The sequence below is a fragment of the Molossus molossus genome, unplaced genomic scaffold (genome assembly GCF_014108415.1).
Source record: "Molossus molossus isolate mMolMol1 unplaced genomic scaffold, mMolMol1.p scaffold_m16_p_10, whole genome shotgun sequence".
Classification (NCBI taxonomy): Eukaryota; Metazoa; Chordata; class Mammalia; order Chiroptera; family Molossidae; genus Molossus; species Molossus molossus.
This window is the reverse complement of record NW_023425345.1, coordinates 40,752,574-40,773,836: the sequence shown is the minus strand read 5'-3', so window position 1 is coordinate 40,773,836 and position 21,263 is coordinate 40,752,574. Positions and strand designations below refer to the sequence as shown.

At 39.5% G+C, this 21,263-nt stretch overlaps 1 protein-coding gene across 1 annotated transcript in view; it reads left to right on the top strand.

Moving 5' to 3' along the window:
- Positions 1–6,858, top strand: part of PKP2 (plakophilin 2) — an 89,552-nt gene extending 82,694 nt beyond the window's left edge. The window contains exons 12-13 of the mRNA XM_036251891.1: positions 6,460–6,547; positions 6,693–6,858. Coding sequence (XP_036107784.1) covers positions 6,460–6,547; positions 6,693–6,761 — 157 coding nt within the window. The 3' untranslated portion in view covers positions 6,762–6,858. The remainder of the gene's footprint in view (positions 1–6,459; positions 6,548–6,692) is intronic.
- Positions 6,859–21,263: the final 14,405 nt, after the last annotated feature.

The following is a 21,263-nucleotide window of genomic DNA, read 5'->3' as shown; positions in this document are numbered from 1 at the left end:
CTCTCAATTTTCCCCATTTAAAAAGGGAGGAAGAGCCCTGGCCCAGTAGCTGAGTTGGTTGGAGCATCATCCCTTACACCAAAAGGTTGTGGGTTTGATTCTCAGTCAGGACACATACCTGTGTTGCAGGTTCGATCACTAGTTGGGGCACATTCAGGAGGCAGCCGATAGATATTTCTGTCACTTCAATCTCTCTCTCTCTCTCTCTCTCTCTCTCTCTCTCTCTCTCTCTTCCCCCTTCCTTTCTCTCTAAAAAATCAACAAAAACATATCCTTGGGTGAGGAATAAAAATAATAATAAAAAACATAAAAAGGGAGGAAGAGAATAAAAAACCTCATGTAACCAAATTATTACCATTAATTTACAGTGATGGGATCCAAAGGGGACATGAAGATTACTATCTTTTTCTCTTTATACAATTCTGAGTTATTTGACTTGCTAACCACAAGTTACGTTTGTAAATAACCAGAAACGAAAGGATGACTCTAGCCCAGTTCTAATGAGTTGCAAAGCAAACGGACTGCACCTGTAATGGGCAAACATGTGCTTGGCCACACAGGGTGGGCATAGGGTTCTGTGGTGTCCTGGAATGATCGTGTCCTCTACCACAGCCCCACCCTGCGTAAACCTCCTGTACTCGGAAGACCCCATTCAGAGTCACGTGATTAAAAGGAGCTCTAGACTTCCGGTCAAGATGGCGGGTAGGCAAACGCGGTATCGCGTCCTCCCACAACCACATCAAAGTTACAACTAAACTACAGAACAACGATCATTCAAAACTGCCTGAAATCAAGCTGAATGGAAGTCCTACAACTACGGAATTAAAGCAGCAGCCGCGGAGGGGACGGGCTTGTCCCGCACCCAGGTGTGGCGGATAAAACTCAGGAGGACACCTTGGCTGAGAAGGTCCTCCCTGAGGACTGAGAGATCCCCGTCCCACACCAGGTGCCCCGCTCAGGGTTCCAGTGCCAGGAAGAGAATCCCCATAACTTCTGGCTGGAAAAACCTGCAGGAACTGAGGCTCAGAAGCTGAAGCGGCTGGAGCCCCAGGCAGCTCCTTAAAGGGCCCGCACACGAGCTTATCGGACTCTCTCCCTCTAAGCTTGGAGGGGAGGCAGTTCGAGGGGCACCAGAGTCATACAGGGAAGAACTGAGCTGTTTGGCACTGGAGCGAGGGCTGGAGAGGGGGCTTTCTCTCGGACAAACGTGCTGTCAGAGGCCTTTGTTCCTCTGGTGAGCCCTTCCCTGGGGCGGCAGACTGTCGCCATATCTGGGACTCCAGCAACCTGACTCACACTGGTAGCCCCGCCCCACCCCACCCAACTTTCAGGCCCACCCAAGCCATTGCCACTTGCTTAATCATAGGATTGGCCTGTCTTGGATCCTGCTTCAGGTTTTCCTAAATTCTTTCAAACAAGCAGCATCTGGTCTCAGCTAGCCCCATACCTCTCGTTAAGTAATACACAGAAACAAACACAGGGAGGCAGCCAAAATGAGGAGACAAAGAAACAGGTCCCAAATGAAAGAACAGAACAAAACCCAAAAAAAGGACTAAATGAAAGGGAGATAAGCAACCTAACAGATGCTGAGTTCAAAATACTGCTTATAAGGATGCTCAATGAACTTAGGGCCTCAAGAGCATAAAAAAGGACCAGTCAAAAATGATGGATGCACAGTCAGAAATGAAGGAGCATTAACTGAAAGAAAGAATAATTTACACAGATTCAATAGTAGAGTATGGAAATCCAAGAAGCAAACCATCGATTTGGAATATAAGGAAGCAAAAAACACCCAATCAGAACAGCAAAAAGAAAAAAGAATCCAAAAAATGAGGATAGTGTAAGGAGCCTCTGGGACAACTTCAAGCGTGCCAACATTCGCATCTTGGGGTGCCAGAAGGAGAAGAGAGAGAACAAGAAATCAAAAACCTGTTTGAAACAATAATGGCAGAAAACTTTCCTAACTTGGTGAAGGAAACAGACATACAAGTCCAGGAAGCACAGAGAGTCCCAAACAAGATGAACCCCAAGAGACCCACACCAAGACACATCATCATCAAAATGCAAAAGATTCAAGACAAAGAGAGAATCTTAAAAGCAGCAAGAGAAAGGCAGCTAGTTACCTACAAGGGAGTTCCCATTAGGCTGTCAGCTGATTTCTCAAAAGAAACTTTGCAGGCCAGAAGGGAGTGGCAAGAAATATTCAGAGTGATGAAAACCAAGAACCTACAACCAAGATTACTCTATCCTGCAAAGCTCTAATTTAGAATCGATGGCCATATAAAGACTTTCCCAGACAAAAAGTTAAAGGAGTTCATTACCACCAAACCGTTATTATATGAAATGATGAAGGGTCTTTTTGAAGAAAAAGATAAAATATATGAACAAACAAAATGGCAATGAATACATATCTATCGACAATGGAATCTACAAACAAAATGAACAGGTAGAACAGAAACCTTGTCATAGATACAGAGAACATTTTGTTGGTTGCCAGATGGGAGGGGGTTGGGGGAATGGGTGAAAAAGGTGAGAGGATTAAGAAGTACAAATTCATTGCTAGACTGACAAACCTCAAAGGGAAAGGGGTTGAGGGGTGGGAAGAAATAAACCAAAGAACTTATATGCATAACCAATGGACACAGACAATAGTGTGGGAAAAGGCAGGAAAGGGGCGGGAGTGGGGAGGAGGGGTCAATTGGGGGAAAAATGTGGAACATCTGTAATACATTTTACGTTCAACAATAAAGATTTATAAAAATGAATAAGAGGAGCTCTAGTTAGAAGGTCCGTTCCCTGAAAGCAGGGGCTATTCACCTGTTCCCCCAGAGCCTGGCACACAGCGGTTGCTCTGGTTTTGTGGAAACAACGAATTATTGCTGCAAAACAGAAATGACTATTTGAGTAGTCATCCAAACTTATAAGCAGATCTCCATAAGACCATATGATTTTAATTATTTGAGTATTCAGTCATAATGAACACATTAGAATACACTTGCTGCCGAAAGTGGGTTCTTTTGTGGTGTTTTAAGAAAGGAATTTCAAGGTGCTCACGCATGGAGAAGTTTAAAGGTAGTGGCAAGAATTTTATTGGGGTGAAGAGAAATTACACATCCTTGGGAATGTAGAGGGTGGCAGGCTCTAGCAGCAACTTCCTTGAAACTTCTGATAATCCTCCATGTATTTTCTCGGTTCTCGGTAATGAGAAAGGTGTCATTCAAACCATCTAACCCACTTCCTGATTTCTCCCCTGCTTGAGTTGGGCCCTCCCCTTAGCCAATCCCTTTCCTGGACCTACCAGGGTTTTGTGCCCCCTATTCAATCTGATTCTTTTCCCAGGTTAGTCTCTGCCCCTTTATGTTGCCACTTTGGCTTTAACTACACATGCCCCAAAGTAGAAGCACTCCCCTTACCCCCTGCGCCATGTTGACTTCTGTGCACATGTTAAGAGTTCTGCTGCGTGATCTGGTTTCTTTTGGCACGTCCCCAGCAGAGGAATTTCCCCTCCTCCCTGTGATGATCCAGTACTGGCTCCAGCACCTCCAGGGAGATTTTTCTGCCAGTTTGGAGGATTAAGTCTCCGAGGTCCCCTGGAGTGTTTAATGAGTCTGTGAATGCTATAGCTTCCTAGTAAATCAAGTTTAATGGGATGCTGTAGCTTCCTAGTGAAGCAGGCCCAATTTCTGATTCAGCTTCCCAGTTTATTAAGCTTAATATTTAATTCAGCTCCCTAGGTTAATAAGTTCAGTGTCTCCTTCACTTTGCTCCCTCTCTTTATGAATAGCTTGCTAACTACCTACGCTGACACCATCACTTTTGGAAACTCCTTATAGCTTAACAACATTTGGGTGTGCTACTCTGTTATTTCTTTGTTGCCCCAAGTGTCCATTTGTGAGCCAGTTCTCACATGCCCCATTTAAAAATAGGGAAAAAAAATCGACAAGGATTTTTTACTGGCTGTGCCTGATGCTCCGTCTGTTACTGGAGAAAATGTGCCTGGTCTTCCCTTGTTGCTAGTGGGAGTGTGGTCCTTGGGGAATTTCCAGGGACCCCCACAGGAGGATCAGATATGTTAGAAAGCTTTATTTCTGTGGAATTATATCCCTGGGTTTCCAGAGTCCCATTCCCTTAGTCCAGTCATTGTAGAAGTGTAGCTGGGGTTTCAGCAGGGCTAAAATCAGATCCAGTGTCCAGTTTCCATTCCATGTTGCAGCCAGGTCCGATTCATCATTAGGCTAGCTGCGGTCCATTAGTCCATTGTGTGTGGGTGTCCCCATGGTCACGGGCCACACGGGAGAATGCCAGGAAGCCAAGTGTGAGCCATGAGCCACATGTGCCAAGAGAAACCAGAGAGTGAACTTCTTCAGGGGATTATAGATCTCAAATTTCCACATGCTTGCAGTGGCCATGCCCATTCCGGCCAACCATCTCTGTCCCCAGGTGTGACTGAGAGGCAAGTACCTTCCCTGTGTCATCCCAACTTTACTGGGCATGTGTCTATCTTCCCTTTGTTCATCCCCTTTCCCCAGTGTTTTGCAGGGAACATACCTATAATGCCTGGTCTTCCCTTTGTTCCTTTCCTGTTATTAGCAACTAGCTAATTACAGTAGTATCACTTCCTTGCTAGAATGTTATATAACAGACTTATAATTTATAGGTATCAACCTAAATGAACATGTTAACTGAGGCAAGCTCAAATTATCAGAATTTGAGTTTATTTGGGAATATCAAAGAAATTGCAATTCTGGTAACCCATGCTGTAGCAAGCTACTGGAGAGTCTCAGTCTTCTTTAACCAGACATTTACAAGTAATTGGTCTCCCAGTTCATAAGTTGTGTTCTTCTGAGGGGGTATACATGACATTCTCTATTTCATATCTTCTGGTTTCACTCTAGATTGAAATCCTTTCACACAGGCTACCCTGGGGACTAATTGTCATTTATAACATTTTATTTTTGAATAAATGAGTTCCCAAGTGCCAACAACCAACTTATAAACAAACTTTATAAATATAACACTCTTGTGAGGGGGAGGAAAAGTAATTTTCTCTCTACACTCTAGGTTCTTGGTTGAGACATCCTTGCAATCAAAAAGACAGGTTAATAGGAGAAAAACAAACAGAAGTTGGATACCATGTAGACCTCCTATATATGTGGGAGTGACCCAGGAAAACCGAGTAACTCCTGGAAATGGCCCAACCCTCCCCCTTAAATAACATCTCCAGCTAAAGATAAAAGAAGGTGTTAGGGATGAGGGGAGGCCAATCTTGGGGGATTCCCATGAAAAGCACAGTAAGCAAGGATTGTTATGCAGATTTAAGTCTTTGCCTTCAATGATAAAAGTTTCTGAAGATTTAGTCAACCTTCACTTTCTGGTACAGATAGACTTCCTTTATAAATGTAAATGTCTCTTAAAAATGCTCAGTTTTCAGAGCTTTCCCTGTGCCCCCTGTTTCTTAAAAATAATCAGCCTAAAATAATCCTTATGCCAGAGAGGCGTATTTTGGGGTGTGGTGTATTCTGTTCCCCTTTACTTGCTATTGAACTTTTTTCTAATTTTAAGTGTTACAGAACCATAGCTTTCATGGATTAATTAGTATCTCAGTTATAAACAGGCTACTCTGAGAAGTCCGTGAGGTAACTAAAAAAATCTGTAGGGTGCTGATTTGACTTACCTTCTCTGCCAGGTTGGCATGGGAGAGAAAGGTTTTTAGCTGATGAATGAACCCAGTAGGCGCTCTCCCTACAGCTTTGTGTTCGCTATTCTTGGTTGCATACTTACCAACTCCTATAATAGGAAAGATAAAAGATATGTTTCTTTATGTAAGAGGAAAAATTCAGCCACGTGGTAGTTCAGGTGATAGAAGAGAAAGAGACCAAAGAAAGTCTTTTTACCTTAGCCAGAAACAGGAAATTTAGGACAGATTTAAATTTAGGACAAAAGCAGAACATCAAAAATTAAATACAATATCAAATTCAGTGGTAACTTGGATTTAAAACAGGAACACATTTTACATTTGCTCTACATAAGAACAAAGACATTTTGACACTATTTTCACAAATGCTCCAAGAATTGATTTTATTAACTTGAAAAAAATTAATCCTACCTTCCTAGAGTCACTAAGTTTGCATTATCTATATATAATTATATATATAGTAAAACATATACATACGCACATTATAAACATACAAATATAAGTTGTATTCTGTATATTCAAGGATTCATAACATATATTCCTTATAAATATCAAAAATGTGCTCTATAGAATATTTATCTGTTAGCACTGTGTTCGTGTTTGCCTGGATCTGAAGCTTCCCATTTGATTCTCTTGTCACTGAGTGGCCAGACGTAATGGATGGCTGAGAACAGCAGTTAAAGAAGATTTACACACCATCCAGCGGCCACCTCCAGGAGCCTCAGACACATTCTCACTGATCTCGCAATGTTCTTTTCTTTCAGCTATGCCTCCAACAAAGCAAGCAAAGCTGCTTCTGTCCTCTTATATTCTCTGTGGGCGCACACGGAGCTCCACAATGCCTACAAGAAGGTAAGAGCGCTCAAAAGGAGTGTCCCGGTTAACAGAGCCAGCTCCCGATGGCCAGCTGGACGGGCCCTGGGGGGGATCACTAAGCACTGCAGTTTTGTCTGTGATATGTTGCTACCATTCACATTCTTGTTTGCTTATTCCAAAGGCTCAGTTAAAGAAGACAGATTTTGTCAACAGCCGGACTGCCAAAGCCTACCACTCTCTTAAAGACTGAGGAAAGTGGAAAAGTGATCTCAGAAATACCAGCCTCACCATTCTCAGCCCCAAAAATCCCCAAAGGAAAATACCTATTTTTCTACTTCTCAGTCCAAGAAACCTCAAAAAAAAAAAAAAAAAAAAGCATGCCCTATTTTTATCCTTTTCTATTTCCATGGTTCCCTGAATCCAGAAAACAAATAATCAGAATATGACTTTATTAGTCTTCCAGAAGATTTTCACAAGTTTGCCACCTGAAGATATTGGCAACAGACTCTATGTACCCTCCACAAATGGTGATCTTTGTGACCTAGGCTACAGTGCATGGCCTCCTGGCACAAAAACGTGCATTCACGTGGAATGGACATTAACAGAATAAATAAGGAAAGAAGCTACTGTAGTATTACTAGGATTTTAAGAGTTTGATTTATATTTTTATTTTCCGGTTTCTATGTTTCGCCGCTCATATGCACATTGCTTCACCACTGAGCCATGGGTATACTGTTCTGCAGTGTTGAAACAGAAAGGAGATGAGAAGTATTTGCTAAGTTATCCAGGAGAAAATGTAATGGCAAAACTGTTTTGTTTTTTATTACTTCGTGCTTGTTTTTATCCTCTTGAATTCTTTCTCTGATTTTAAATGAACTTAAGAAGTTTAAATCACAGAACATGCATGCCTATAAGAAAAAGAACTGAAAGGTAATGATCATAGCAGATTTAAAATCTTTTCCACCGAGAAAGGTAGCTATGGCTATGAAAATCAGTGTCTTCTCTAAACACTGAGTAAATGAGATGTTTGCTCAAGGAAATACTTTACCTATAACAGCAGCATTAAATGCAAGTCTCTTCTGAACAGTAGCACTCAATGTAATCTGTTTCCTGAACTTTTTCAGCCACTGCAATGGCTGGTGGAAGAATGGGCTCTCTCTATATTTAACTACAAAAGGAACCGAGGCCTCTCAAACCGCTGGGAAAACACAGCTCATTTTAATGAGTTACATTATCAGTCAGCCCAACTTTGCCTACATTTTAAAAAGAGCACAGAGCCCCTAAGTCTCCTGTGATCTTCCTCAAGCCATTATTTTAAGTAAAGGAAACTCTAGAGAAGAAAAATAAAGAAGTAATGTTGAGAAAAAATGGGTCTAGGCCACCCAGAAGTGATATGAGAAGTACTGATGTTTAAAAGTTGACATCATCTATTAAAGCAAATCTATATTGTGTTATTTTAACTGGTCTGTGGTTTATACCATTCATATAAAATTAGTCTTCTCAACTAAAGTTCTGTTATATTTTGCTTTAAAAAAAAAAATCTGACAATACTTGTTATAAGAAAATAAGGAGGAAAAATCTTCATCTCCCTTTGGCCAGAAAAGTGGAATAGGAAATAAATTCCCATTTTCTATTTAAATGTGTATGTAAGTATTATATTTAGAACTTGAATTTTTTTCTATTTTAACAGCTCAATGGAGAAGACTGAAGTTACTAACCTAGTTTAAACTGAGATTATTTAGATACCAATTTTTAAAATACTGAAGAGAGAAGTTCTCTTTTTCCAGAGTTTTGACGATAAGCATGTGGAGTATCTTTATTCCTCTAGATAACTGATGTATGTTCAAGAAGTTTCTGTATTTTTTAAGGCAGTAGTGGATCCTTCAATAAAGTTGAACGCAAAGTGAGGCAAAAATAATGTTGCCTGCATTGGAATCTGTATCTGATGTGTGTGTTTTTGTATATGTGGTATGATTGACATGGCATGTGAGGATTTGTTTGACCTTATAAACATTAACTTTAATTACTAAGAGTTTAATACTTTGTAATTGCTTATATTTCGTTCATAATTTAAGTCCTAAATCCTTTACCAAGAAACACTTCCTGTAAGAAAGATGGGACTAGCTAGTGACTACAACATGTAAAAACGGAGAGACGTACAAATGCCTTAGCTGTTGTTAGATTTTAGTAAATGGAGTGAGTCTGTGACCACGAAAGATAGACTACGTTTGATCCCTAATTTTGCTTTGCCACTCTGTTAACAAAGATCTCACTGCTTTGCTATCTGTGAACACCTCTGAGGGAGGTCCTTGTTTGACTGATTATCCGTTTTGATCAGAGGTCCACACACAAAGCTCTTTTAGGGCCCATGTATCCCAGACCGTGCGCATGTCATCAAAGGACCTGACAAGCTGAGCAGTGCCTCTGCATCTATTTGTGCTGAGTTCCAAAGGGCTGCCGCCGTGTCAAGAATTCTTAGTGGTCTTCCGGAATATGGGATATTGCTGCCCCAGATTTCTGTAACTGGAAACATTTGTGTATACCTGACGGGAATAACTAAAGGATTATCTGAGCAGATAGAGAGGGGATTAACATGTCAAATGAGAAAATGAACAACATAAGTAGATAAACCACTTTTTTTTATTGATTTTTTTTTTTTTTTTAGTGAGAGAAGAAGGGAAAGAGAAACATCTACATGAGAGAAAAACATTGATTGGCTGCCTCCTGCACGCCCCTTCTGGGGATGGAGCCCACAACCCTGGCATGTGTCCTGATCAGGAATGAAACCAGGACTTCAGTCCATAGAACGGTGCTCAATTCACTGGCAATAAACCACTTTTTTTTTTTTATCCTCACCCGAGGACATTTCTGCATTTATCTTCAGATAGAGTGGGAGGGAGAGAGAGGAAGAAAGAGAGTAACATCGATGTGAAAGGGACACATCAAGTGGTTGCCACCCGCACGACCCCAACCAGGGCCGGGGACAAACCGTAACCGAGACATGCCCTTAGCGGGAACCGGACCTGGGTCTCTCTGGTCCACAGGCCGACACTCTAACTGCTGAGCCAAACTGGCTAGGGCAATAAACCACTTTTAAAACCAAGCTAATTACCTTCTGAAGAAGCAATTCCCTAGAAGAAAAGGGAAATGGGAAATATATATATTTATAATTTATATATATTTTAGTTACAAATGAAATTTCCTTGAAATAACACACGTAATGAACTTCCTGCATTTGAATGAGGAGGACTTCAGTCTATGTGAACTTTGGGCAGAACTGCAGAAGCCTCGAGTCACAGATCTGAAGAGAAAGGGAATCTAGAGGGCATCTGGCCAGTCCTCCTTAAAGCATCTTCTTGCGTCAGAAAAGACTCAGTTCTTATTAAAGGGACTGAGAAGAAAAATGTTTGAACTAATGCCCAACTTGATCCTGTAATTGGCCCATCTTTTTTTTTTTTTTTTTTTTTTTATCCTCACCCGAGGACACTTTTTCATTTTTTGTTCAGATAGAGTGGGAGGAAGAGTGAGGGATAGAGTGAGAGAGAGAGAGAGAAACATTGATGTGAAAGGGACACATCGAGTGGCTGCCACCCGCACAACCAACCAGGGCTGGGGACTAACCACAACCGAGGTACATGCCCTTAGCGGGAACCGAACCCAAGTCTCTCTGGACCAACGTTCTAACCGCTGAGCCAAATCGGCCAGGGCAATTGGCCCATCTTAAGACTCAGTAACTGTTGCATTAAAGTGTTTGTTATGGGAAGGAATAAATATAGATAAAAAAGGAAACGAACTTTTCAAAATAAAATTCTGTTTTAGGTTTAACATTTTGTTTTACAGGTACTGACTGTTTCATCTCTTATGAAATTAATGTCAGCCTTTTAAGGACTTTAAAAAAAAGAAAAATTCTCTTGTTATGATTTATTCAAGAAAGCGCACTCAAAATGCCACATGTCCTAAGAGCTGTTTCAAGCATTAGCGGAAGGGAACACATTCTGAAAGCCATAGTCTGGGAAACGCAGTTCAAGTGTCTGGCAATATTTAGCCTGGAGAATGGTGCTGGGAGTGTCACTCTGACAGCGTAGAGGACAGACCAGGGTCAGTAGGTAGAGACTCATGAGATTAGCCCAACAACTGTAGAGAAATTGAGCATGCTTTATAGCATCCTCTGAAGTGTGTATGTATTTTTTTTCTTTTTTTACATCTTCTACATGAAAATAACCTGAAACAGAGAGAGATTAAGTCACATTACTAGAAAGTGCAGAGGGGCTATAAGAACGGGTGGAGGTGGGCAGGGAATAGGGGTTCTGTGGGAACCAAGAATGACACTTAGGTCTCCGTGCTGGGGAAATGCAGGATCTCTTTGGCTTGCCTCTCATTGGAGGGTTCAGAGGGCAGTCTGACAGTGTTGAAGAGACTGATTCTAGAACCAGCCAGCCTGAGCTCAAATTGTGACTTCTCCACCTGCTCCCTCCGACCCTCAGCCTCCTTATCTGTTACCTGTGTATAAAAGTGGTAGTTACCTCACTGGGTTGTTTTGAGAATTAAATGCTTTCATAATTATAAAGCACTTAAAATAGTATCTGACACTATGTCCTCAATAAATGCTAACTAAATTTTGTGGAGTTCCTGGTTTGGGGGCAGGAGGATGCTTTTATTTTTTAATCCATCTCTTTAGAATTTCTCTTCTCAGTTGGTTCAGTTAAGAGCCCCAACCTTCCCCTCACCTGCCCGTTTCTCTCTCTCCCCCCCCCCCCATCCCTGAGAAGGCCAGGCAGAAATGAAGAAACAAATAGGACTCAGACAAGTGATTCTGAAAGTCTATTCCTTATAACACAACTCCTTTGGGGGTATTTATAAGTGTTATGTAAAAAGAAATATCCCATACTTAAGTAAAAATCGAAAAGATTTTGATTGTAAGATTTCTCGGAGTCCCTAACATGCCACGTGCATTGTAAAATCTCCAGGAAGGGATAGAGTAGTATGCTGTGGGTCACACACCTTTTGTTTGAATCAATAAACCTCCTCCCGTTTTTCTTTCTTAGATGACTCTTGAAGAAGCTGTGCTTCTGTAGTAAACACTTTGACCCAACAGTGATCAGAACCATAGACAAGAGGAAAAAATCTTATTTATCTGGTTCACAGTCTGGTGCAGTTCATCTTGATATACCCTGGAGTTGGTCATGAACAGTCTTAGAAAAACGGGAAAATCAGTGATTTCAATAGATTGAGGACCAGTTCCTGAACGTCTTGTTTTCATTCCCACCTGGATGCTGCTAATCTGCAGACAGGATGATAACTCAGTCATTAGCCCAGAGAAGCAGGTTGAGGCACAACCGACATCCCTTCACTCAGCTGATCGGACCTCATAAATCTCACATCAAGAAGCAGTTAAATTCCTAAGAACCCAGATTTTTGTCTGTATGCCGCTAACACACAATACATCTGTCAAATGAAAAAACAAGTCCAAAATGTTGCAGATTTTCTTACAACTATAATAGGATGTTCTACCCAGTAACAATTAATCCTTTGGGTGTTTGTTTTAGAAAAAAAGGGGTTTCCATTTTTAATTACATCTTTCAATGTACACGTATTGAGACCTTATTGCCGGAGCTGAGGACCCATGAGAGGCACCTTTCTGAGAAATTGCTCACGGATCTTAGTGAAACGGGCTTTATTATGATGAACAGTGGCACACTTTACAGTCTATTTTGCCTCACCTGGGAATAAAAAATAATCAACTGTATGGTGAGGGCTAAGGAGCTCTGATGTGTAAGGATCTCCTGGAATGTGTCTCTCTCATAAAACAAGAAATGGTTAGTGTGAGAGGTAGAGAATCATTAGGAAAATGTCTTCATTTTTAGCCAAGAGTTGTCAGAATTATAATGAGTCCATGAAAATTATAATATTTAGAAAATTGATCACAAAAAGTTTTTTCTCAGGAATTTCTTTTACCCCTTGCTCCAATTGGATATTTTTCCAGTTCCTAATTTTTAAAGAAAATAGAAGTAATCTATTTTTGTGGTATTACCTAAGTAGCTTTTCATAAGAATTGTGTGAACATATTATGTAGCATGTCATCTCATGTTCAATTTTTCCTGCTTTAGTTTATCACCAATTTGCATTTGAATATCAGAAAAGTTCAACTCAAAATGGCTTGAGCAATAAATGTTTTTATTGTAAAAGAGATGTAAAGGTCTTTTTTTTTTAACTGGAAGACCAGGTTTGATTATTTCAGCAGCTCATTAAAGTCATCAAGAACCCAGATTCCTTCCATCTTCCTGCTCCGCCATTCTCAACCTGTCACCTTTTGTGTCCTGGTTGATTTTTTTTTATGTTGACAAAATAGTTGCAGCAGCTCCAAACATTCTGTCTTCACAGAGCCATTTCTACAGGCCAGAAAGTAAAATTTCTGTCTTGCATTTGTTTTTGTAATAAATAAAGAAATCTTCCCCAGAAGCCTCCATCATACAGCTCCCATTTCATATTGCCTGGAACTACATCACAGGTCCATTCCTAAATCAATTCCTGGTGAGAAAAATGGAACTAGTGTTCCTTTCTTAAACCAATTACATTTCTCTCAAGGCTGGGCCTCCCTCCCCTGAGCCTGATGGTGAATAATTAAACAAAATCAGGGTTTTATTGAGCAAGTAAAAAGGGCTGCAGAGTAGTCAACCAGCATCACCTACCCCATGCAGGGACACTGGAAGATAGAATTCAACCTTTTTTAGAAAACTGATTTTTCTCTGGCCTGTAAGATAACAGGGTTCTTTCAAAGAATGCAAATGAAACAAGCAGGTTTTCTGCAGTGGCTGTTGTTGACTTGCTTTTAGGACAAAGTCCATGAAAGTTTGTGGATAAAGAATGATGGGAGAGCCCTGGCCGGTTTGGCTCAGTGGTTGGAGCATCGGCCTGCGGTACAGAGAGACCCGGGTTCGGTTCCCACTAAGGGCACGTACCTCGGTTGCAGTTTGTCCCCGGCCCACTTGGTCGTGCGGGTGGCAGCCACTCGATGTGTCCCTTCACATCGATGTTTCTCTCTCTCTCTGTTCCTCTCTCTCCCTCCCGCTCTATCTGAACAAAAAATGGAAAAATGTCCTCGGGTGAGGATAAAAAAAGAAAAAAGAACGATGGGAGAGGAACTACAGTTAAGCCAGTACTCGGGATTTCAAGAATAATGGAGATTGTAAAACGTGTTCTGCTGAACAAAGGTCGAATAAAATCATTTCAGAAGCTTCTCCTTTTCTTGGTATCTACCATTCCTCACATTTCACTACTAATTATGGAACCCAAGTTATACCTTCATTGACCAAATCGTCTTGGAAGAAAGTTGACCTGAGCTTGAGGTGTTTGGGAAAATCACTGTCTCCAGTGAGCTACTAATTTAGCTGGGTACAGAGAACTTGGGTTTGGATTCTGACTTTTTTTTTTTTTTAGGAATCATTGGTCCTCACACTTCTAAGGGTTAGAAAAAGGTGCCCTGTTTCTTTAAAGAAAATTTTTTTTAATTTTTTAATTACAGTCGACATACAATATTATACTAGTTTCAGGTGTACAACATAGGGATTGTACATAAAACTTAAGAAGTGATCACCTTGCCCTGACCAGTTTGGCTCAGTGGTTAGAGTATCAGCCCGTGGACCAATGAGTCATGGGTTCGATTCTGGCCAAGGGCACATACTTCAGTTGCAATTCATCCCCTGCCCTGGTTAGGGTTGCGCAGGAGGCAGCCACTCAATGTGTCCCTTTCACGTCAATGTTTCTCTCTCTCTCTTCCTCTCTCTCCTTCCCACTCTATCTGAACAAAAATGGAAAAATGTCCTCAGGTAAGGATAAAAAAAAAAAGAAGTGATCACCTTGAAAAGTCTAATAACCACCTGACGCTATACCTGAATTACTACAATATTATTCACTATATTTCCTATGCTGTACTTTACATCCCCACGACTATTTTGTAACTGCCAATTTATACTTCTTAATCCCTTCACCTTTTACACCCAGTCCTCCAACCCCTTCTCATCTGGCAATTAGCTGTTTGTCCTCTGTATGAGTTTGTTTCTGTTTTATTTGTTTATTTACTTTGCTCTTTACATTTCACTGGTAAGTGAATTCATATAGTATTTGTCTTTCTCTGACTTATTTCACTTAATGTAATACCCTCTAGGTCAGTGGTTCTCAACCTGTGGGTCACAACCCCTTTGGGGTCGAATGACCCCTTCACAGGTGTTGCCTAAGACCATCAGAAAACATATATTTCCGATGGTCTTAGGAACCGAGACATCGATCCTCTATCCGTCTCCAGGTGGGTCTACCCACATGCAGATACTCCCACATACAGATACACCCACATACGAGTACCCGGCGTGATGACATCATCACGCGAACCCCATCACATACATCCCATACAAATACAGGTGTATGTGACAGGGTTGGTGCCATAATACTTATCTGGACCAGTCACATGTGTAGAGAGCAGCTACTGTGTAGAAAGCAGCTACTCTGTTAAAAGCGGCTACTGTGTTGAAAGCAGCAGTATTGGAGGTAAAATGACACTTTATGAATTATAATTACTGGGTAAATGTAAAATCATGTACTGTAAAATCATCAGCTACTGCAAAAAAATATATGTACCATGGGAACTTAATCTGGATGCTGATCGGTCTTTTTATATTCAGCTGTGGTTGATGTGATTACTGCACCCTTGTGATAGTAACAGGTATGTAAAAAAAACAACACAGAGAATAGTAAATCATAGGAAACTTTAATGAACTGTATTGACTAAACTGTGCCATATCATCTTTTGTGTTATTAAAGATATTATTATATATTATTTTCATTAGCAAACCATCCCATGACAATGGATTGTGTAGAGAAGAACATTAAGAAAAGAAAATATAGTGAGGATTTTTTACAGTATGGTTTTACCTCAATAATTACAGCAGAATTGAGAAACTGCAATGTGTTATTTGTTGTGAAGTTCTATCAGCCAAATCTATGAAAAACCAAACAAACTAAAATGCCATTTTGATAGCAAGCATCTGAGCTTTGCTGTCAAGGATATCAGCTATTTTAGAAGCAGAGTTGATGGACTCAAGAAAGCCAGACTTGACACTGGTGGCAAGTACCACAAATAAAATGTAGCAGCTATTGAAGCTTCATATTTGGTGGCACTCAAAATCTCCAGAGCTATAAAACCTCACACCATTGCTGAGGATTTACTGTTGCCAGCGGCCAAAGACATTGTTCAAGTTATGATAGGAGACGAATTTGTTATGAAATTGAGTGCAATTTCCTTATCTAATGACACTGTCTGCAGAAGAATAGATGACATGTCTGCCGATATTCTTGATCAGGTAATCCAGGAAATTAAATCTGCTCCACTTCCAATATTTAGCAACCAGCTTGATGAATCTACAGACATTGCAAACTGTTCACAGTTACTGGTTTATGTGAGGTTTGTTAATGATGGCAACTTTAAAGGTGAGTTTCTTTTTTGCAAACCCCTTGAAACGACAACTACTGCGCATGATGTATTTGACACAGTTGGTTCATTTATGAAAGAGCATAAGATCTTTTGGGAAAAGGTTTGTGGTGTTTGCACAGAGGGTGCTCCAGCTATACTAAGATGTTGATCTGGATTTCAACATTTGGTACTGAATGAGTCACCAAAAGTCGTCGGAACTCACTGTATGATTCATCGGCAAATATTAGCAATGAAGACGCTGCCACAAGAGTTACAAGAAGTAATGAAAAACATCATAAGTTCTGTCAATTTTGTAAAGGCGAGCACTTTAAACAGTCAAATGTTTTCGCAACTGTGCAATAAGTTGGATGCGCCAAACAATGCTCTGCTAGTTCATACTGAAGTGAGATGGTTGTTGACAGGAAAAGTTTTAAAATGTGTTTTTGAGCTTTGTGATGAACTCAGAACATTTTTTAATCAGAAAGCAAGGCCACAGTTCAAAGCACTTTTCAGCAATAAAAGTGAACTGCAGAAAATAGCTTACTTGGCTGACATCTTTGCCATCTTGAATAAGTTAAATTTATCACTGCAAGGACCAAATGCAACACGCCTCGATTTGTATGAAAAGATCCGATCATCCCAAATGAAACTTCAGCTTTGGCAAAAAAATTTGGATGAAAATAAAATTTACATGTTGTCGAATTTATCTGCTTTTTTTGAGGAACATGACATTGAACCAGAGAAAAGGTTTACAATGATAATTTCTGTGAAAGAACACTTGCACGTGCTTGCAGATGAAATTTCATCGTACTTTCCAAGTCTACCTGACACCCCATTTGCACCAGAAGCCCATTCACAGTCAAAGTTGAAGATGTTCCTGAGACAGCACAAGAGGAGTTTATTGAACTTACTAACAGCGATGCAGCAAGAACTGACTTCTCTCTCTACAGTGCCATTTAGAAAATTCTGGATCAAGTGTTTGCAGTCATATCCTGTTCTGTCTGAGACTGTGTTGCGCCTTCTTCTTCCATTTCCAATAACATATCTTTGTGAAACAGGGTTTTCCAGCCTGTTGGTTATTAAGTCTAAATACAGAAGTAGACTTGTTGTGGAAGATGATCTTTGTTGTGCTCTTGCAAAGACTGCCCCGAGAATTTCTGATCTGGTGAGAAAGAAGCAATCTCAACCTTCGCACTGACATTGGCTTTTTATGCATACTGTCGCAAAATGTAGCAATGTAGTTTATTGTTGTTATATTAAGACTGTTACCCATGCTACACCATGCTTCAAGACAAAATTTCATTTATTTGTAATTAGAAATAAATATTTCACAATATATAATTACATATTGTTTTTGTGATTAATCACTATGCTTTAATTCTGTTCAATTTGTGACATTGAAAATACATCCTTCATATCAGATATTTACATTATGATTCATAACAGTACCAAAATTCAATAATGAAGTAGCAACAAAAATAATTTTATGGTTGGGGATCACCACAACATGAGGAACTGTATTAAAGGGTTGTGGCATTAGGAAGGTTGAGAACCACTGCTCTAGGTCCATCCATGTTGTCACAAATAACAAGAATTCATTCTTTTTTATTGCTAATACTCCAATGTATATATGTACATCTTCTTTATCCGTTCATCTGTTGATGGGCACTTAGGTTGCTTCCATAGCTTGGCTACTGTAAACAATGCTGCAGTGAACATAGGGTATATGTCTTTTCAAATTAGTATTTTGGATTTCTTCAGATAAATACCCAGACGTGGGATTGCTGGGTCATATGGTAGTTCTAGTTTTAACTTTTTGAGGAACCTGCGTACTGTTTCCATAGTGACTGCACCAACTCACAATCCCACCAACAGTGCATGAGGGTTTCGTTTTCTCCACATCCTCAACAACACTTGTTTATTGATTTATTGATGGTCGCCTTTCTGACAGGTGTGATGTGATAACTCATTGTGGTTTTGATTTGCATTTCCCTAATGATTAGTGATGTTGAGCATATTTTCATGTTTGCTGGCCATCTATATGTTCATTTTGGAGAAATGTCTGTTCAGGTCCTCTGCCCATTTTTAAATTGGATTGTTTGTTTTTCGTTTCATTTTGTTTTGTTTTGTTGTTAAGTTGTACTATGAGTTTCTTATGTATTTTGAATATTAACCCCTTATCAGATGTATTACTGGTGAATATCTTCTCCCATTCATTAGGTTGTCTTTCCATTTTGTTGATTGTTTCCTTTGCTGTGCAAAACTTTAGTTTGATATAGTCTCATTTATTTATTTATTTTTCTTTTGTTTCCCTTGCCTGAGGAAACAGATTAAAAAAATATTACTAAGCAATATCAAGGAGTTTACTGCCTATGTTTTCTTCTAGGAGATTTATGGGTTCAGTTCTTAAATTTAAGTCTTGAATCTACTTTAAGTTTATTCTTGTATACAATGTACAAAAGTAATCCAGTTTTATTTATTTGCATGTATCTGTCCAGTTTCCCAATACCATTCATTGAAGAATCTGTCTTATCCCATTGCCACCTTTGTCATCTATTAATTGACTATATAGGTGTGGGTTTGTTTCTGGGCTCTCTGTTCTATTCCATTGATCTATGTGTCTGTTTTTATTTTAGTATCGTGCTGTTTTGATCACTATAGCCTTGAAATATAGTTTGATATCAGGTGGCATGATACCTCCAACTTTGTCCTTCTTTCTCAAGATTGCTTTGGCTATTCAGGGTCTTTTGTGGTTCCATATACATTTTTGGATTGTTTGTTCTAGTTCTGTGAAAAATATTGTTGGTATTTGGTAGGGATTACATTGAATTTGTAGATTGCTTTGGTTAGTATGGACATTTTATTTTCCTTCACTGATTTTAGAGAGAGGAAGAGAGAGGGAGAGGGAGAGAGAGATAGAAACACCGATGAGAGAGAACATCGATTAGCCGCCTCCTGCATGCCCCCCACTGAGGATTTGGCTCACAACCTGGGCACGTGTTCTGACCTGGAATTGAACCAGTGACCTCTTGGTGCATGGGTCGATGCTTGGCCACTGAGCCACACTGGCTGGACAGTATGGACATTTTAACAAGGTCAGTTCTTCCTATCCTTGAGCACAGTATATCCTTCCATTTATTTGTATCTTTTTCAACAATGTCTTAGTAGATTTCTGAATGCAGGTCTTTTACCTCCTTGTTTATATTTATTTCTAGGTACTTTGTTCCTTTTTTTGTTTTTATCCTCACCCTAGGACACTTTTGTATTTATCCTCAGATAGAGCGGGAAGGAGAGAGGGAGGAAGAGAGAGAGAGAAACATCAATGTGAGAGAGACACATCTACTGGCTGCCACCCACATGACCCCAATCGGGTCTGGGGACAAACTGCAACTGAGGTACATGCCCTTAGTGGGGACCAAACCTGGGTCTCTCTGGTCTGCGGGCCGATGCTCTAACCGCTGAGCCAAACAGGCCATGGTGGTACTTTATTGTAAATAGGATTGTTTTCTTAATTTCTCTTTCTGGTAGTTCATTATTGGTTTATAAGAATGTAGCCAATTTCTGAATATATCCTGCTACCTTAATGTGTTCATTTATTAGTTCTAATAGTTTCTTTGTGGACTCTTTAGGGTTCTCTCTATATAGTATTATGTTATCTACAAATAATGACAGTTTTACTTTTTATCAATTTAGATACCTTCTTTTTTTTTTTTTTATCTGATTGCTGTGGCTGGGACTCCTAATACTATGTTGAACAAAAGTAGATTTCCTTGTCTGTTGCTGATCTTATATGTGGAACCTAATGAACAAAATAAACTAACAAAGTGGAGACAGATGCATGGATACAGAAAATAGACTGAAAGCTATCAGAGGAGATGGGGTTGGGGGCTGGGTGAGAAGGATGAAGGTATTAAGTGAGAAAAAAGAAAAAGAAACACTCATGGAAACACAACAATGTGGTGATTGCCAGAGGGAAAGCAGTGTGGGGGTAGGTAAAGGAAGGTAAAGGGGAGATATATGGTGATGAAGGAGGCTTGACTTGGGGTGGTAAACATACAATACAATATATAGATGATGTATTGTAGAATTGTATACTTGAAACCTGTATAATTTTAACCAGTACCACTCCAATAAATGCAATTAAAAAATAAATTAAAATATATACAAAGAGTTTAGCTTTTCATCATTGAGCATGATATTAGCTGTGGTTATTTGTGGTGTATAGCCTTTATTATGTTGAGAAAGGTTCCCTCTATCCCCACTTTGCTGAAAGTTTTTATCATAAATGGATGTTGAAATTTGTCAAATGCTTTTTCTGCATCTATTGATATGATTTCATGATTTTTATCCTTCATTTTGTTTATGAGGCGTATCATTTTAATTGACTTACAGATATTGAACAAGATTTGCATCCTGGGAATAAATCCCAGTTGATCGTGGTATACAATCATTTTCATGTGTTGCTGAATTTGGTTTGCTTATATTTTGTTAACAATTTTTGCATCTGTGTTCCTCGGAAATATGTCCTATAACTTTCTTTTTTTTAGTGTTGTCTTGTTTTGGTATCAGAGTGATACTGGCTTTGTAAAATGAGTTTGGGAGCTTCCCTCCTCTTCAGTTTTTTAAAAATAGTTTAAGAAGGGTAAGTATTGATTTTTTTGGAATGTTTTGGAAAATTCATCTGTGAAGCCATATGGTCCAGGGCTTTTGTTTGTTAGGAGTTTTTATTTATTATCGATTCAATTTTGTTAGTAGTTATTGATCTGTTCAGATTTTCTGTTTCTTTCTTACCAGCCTTGGAAGATTGTATGTTTCTAGAAATTTATGCATTTCTTCCTGGTTATCCAATTTGTTGACATATAATTGTTTGTAGTATTTTCTGATAACCTTTTGTACTTCTGTGGTGTCAGTTGTCACTTCTCTTCTTTCATATCTGATTTTATTTATTTGGGTTCTCCCTCTTTTTTTCTTGATGAGTCTGGCTAAAGTTTATAGATTTTGCTAATTTTTTTCCTTTTATGTTCATCAATATTTGCTTTATATAGTTAGGTGTTCCTATGTTGGGTGCATAGATACTTACGAGAGTTGTACCCTCTTGTTGAATTGATCCCTTTGACATTATGAAATGTCCTTCTTTGTCTCTTGTTCCAGCCTTGTTTTAAATTCTATTTTGTCTGATATAAATATTGCTACCCCAGCGTTTTTTTCATTTCAGTTTGCATGAATTCTCTTTTTCCATCCCTTTACTTTCAGTCTGTGTGTGTCTTTCAATCTGAAATAGGTCTCTTG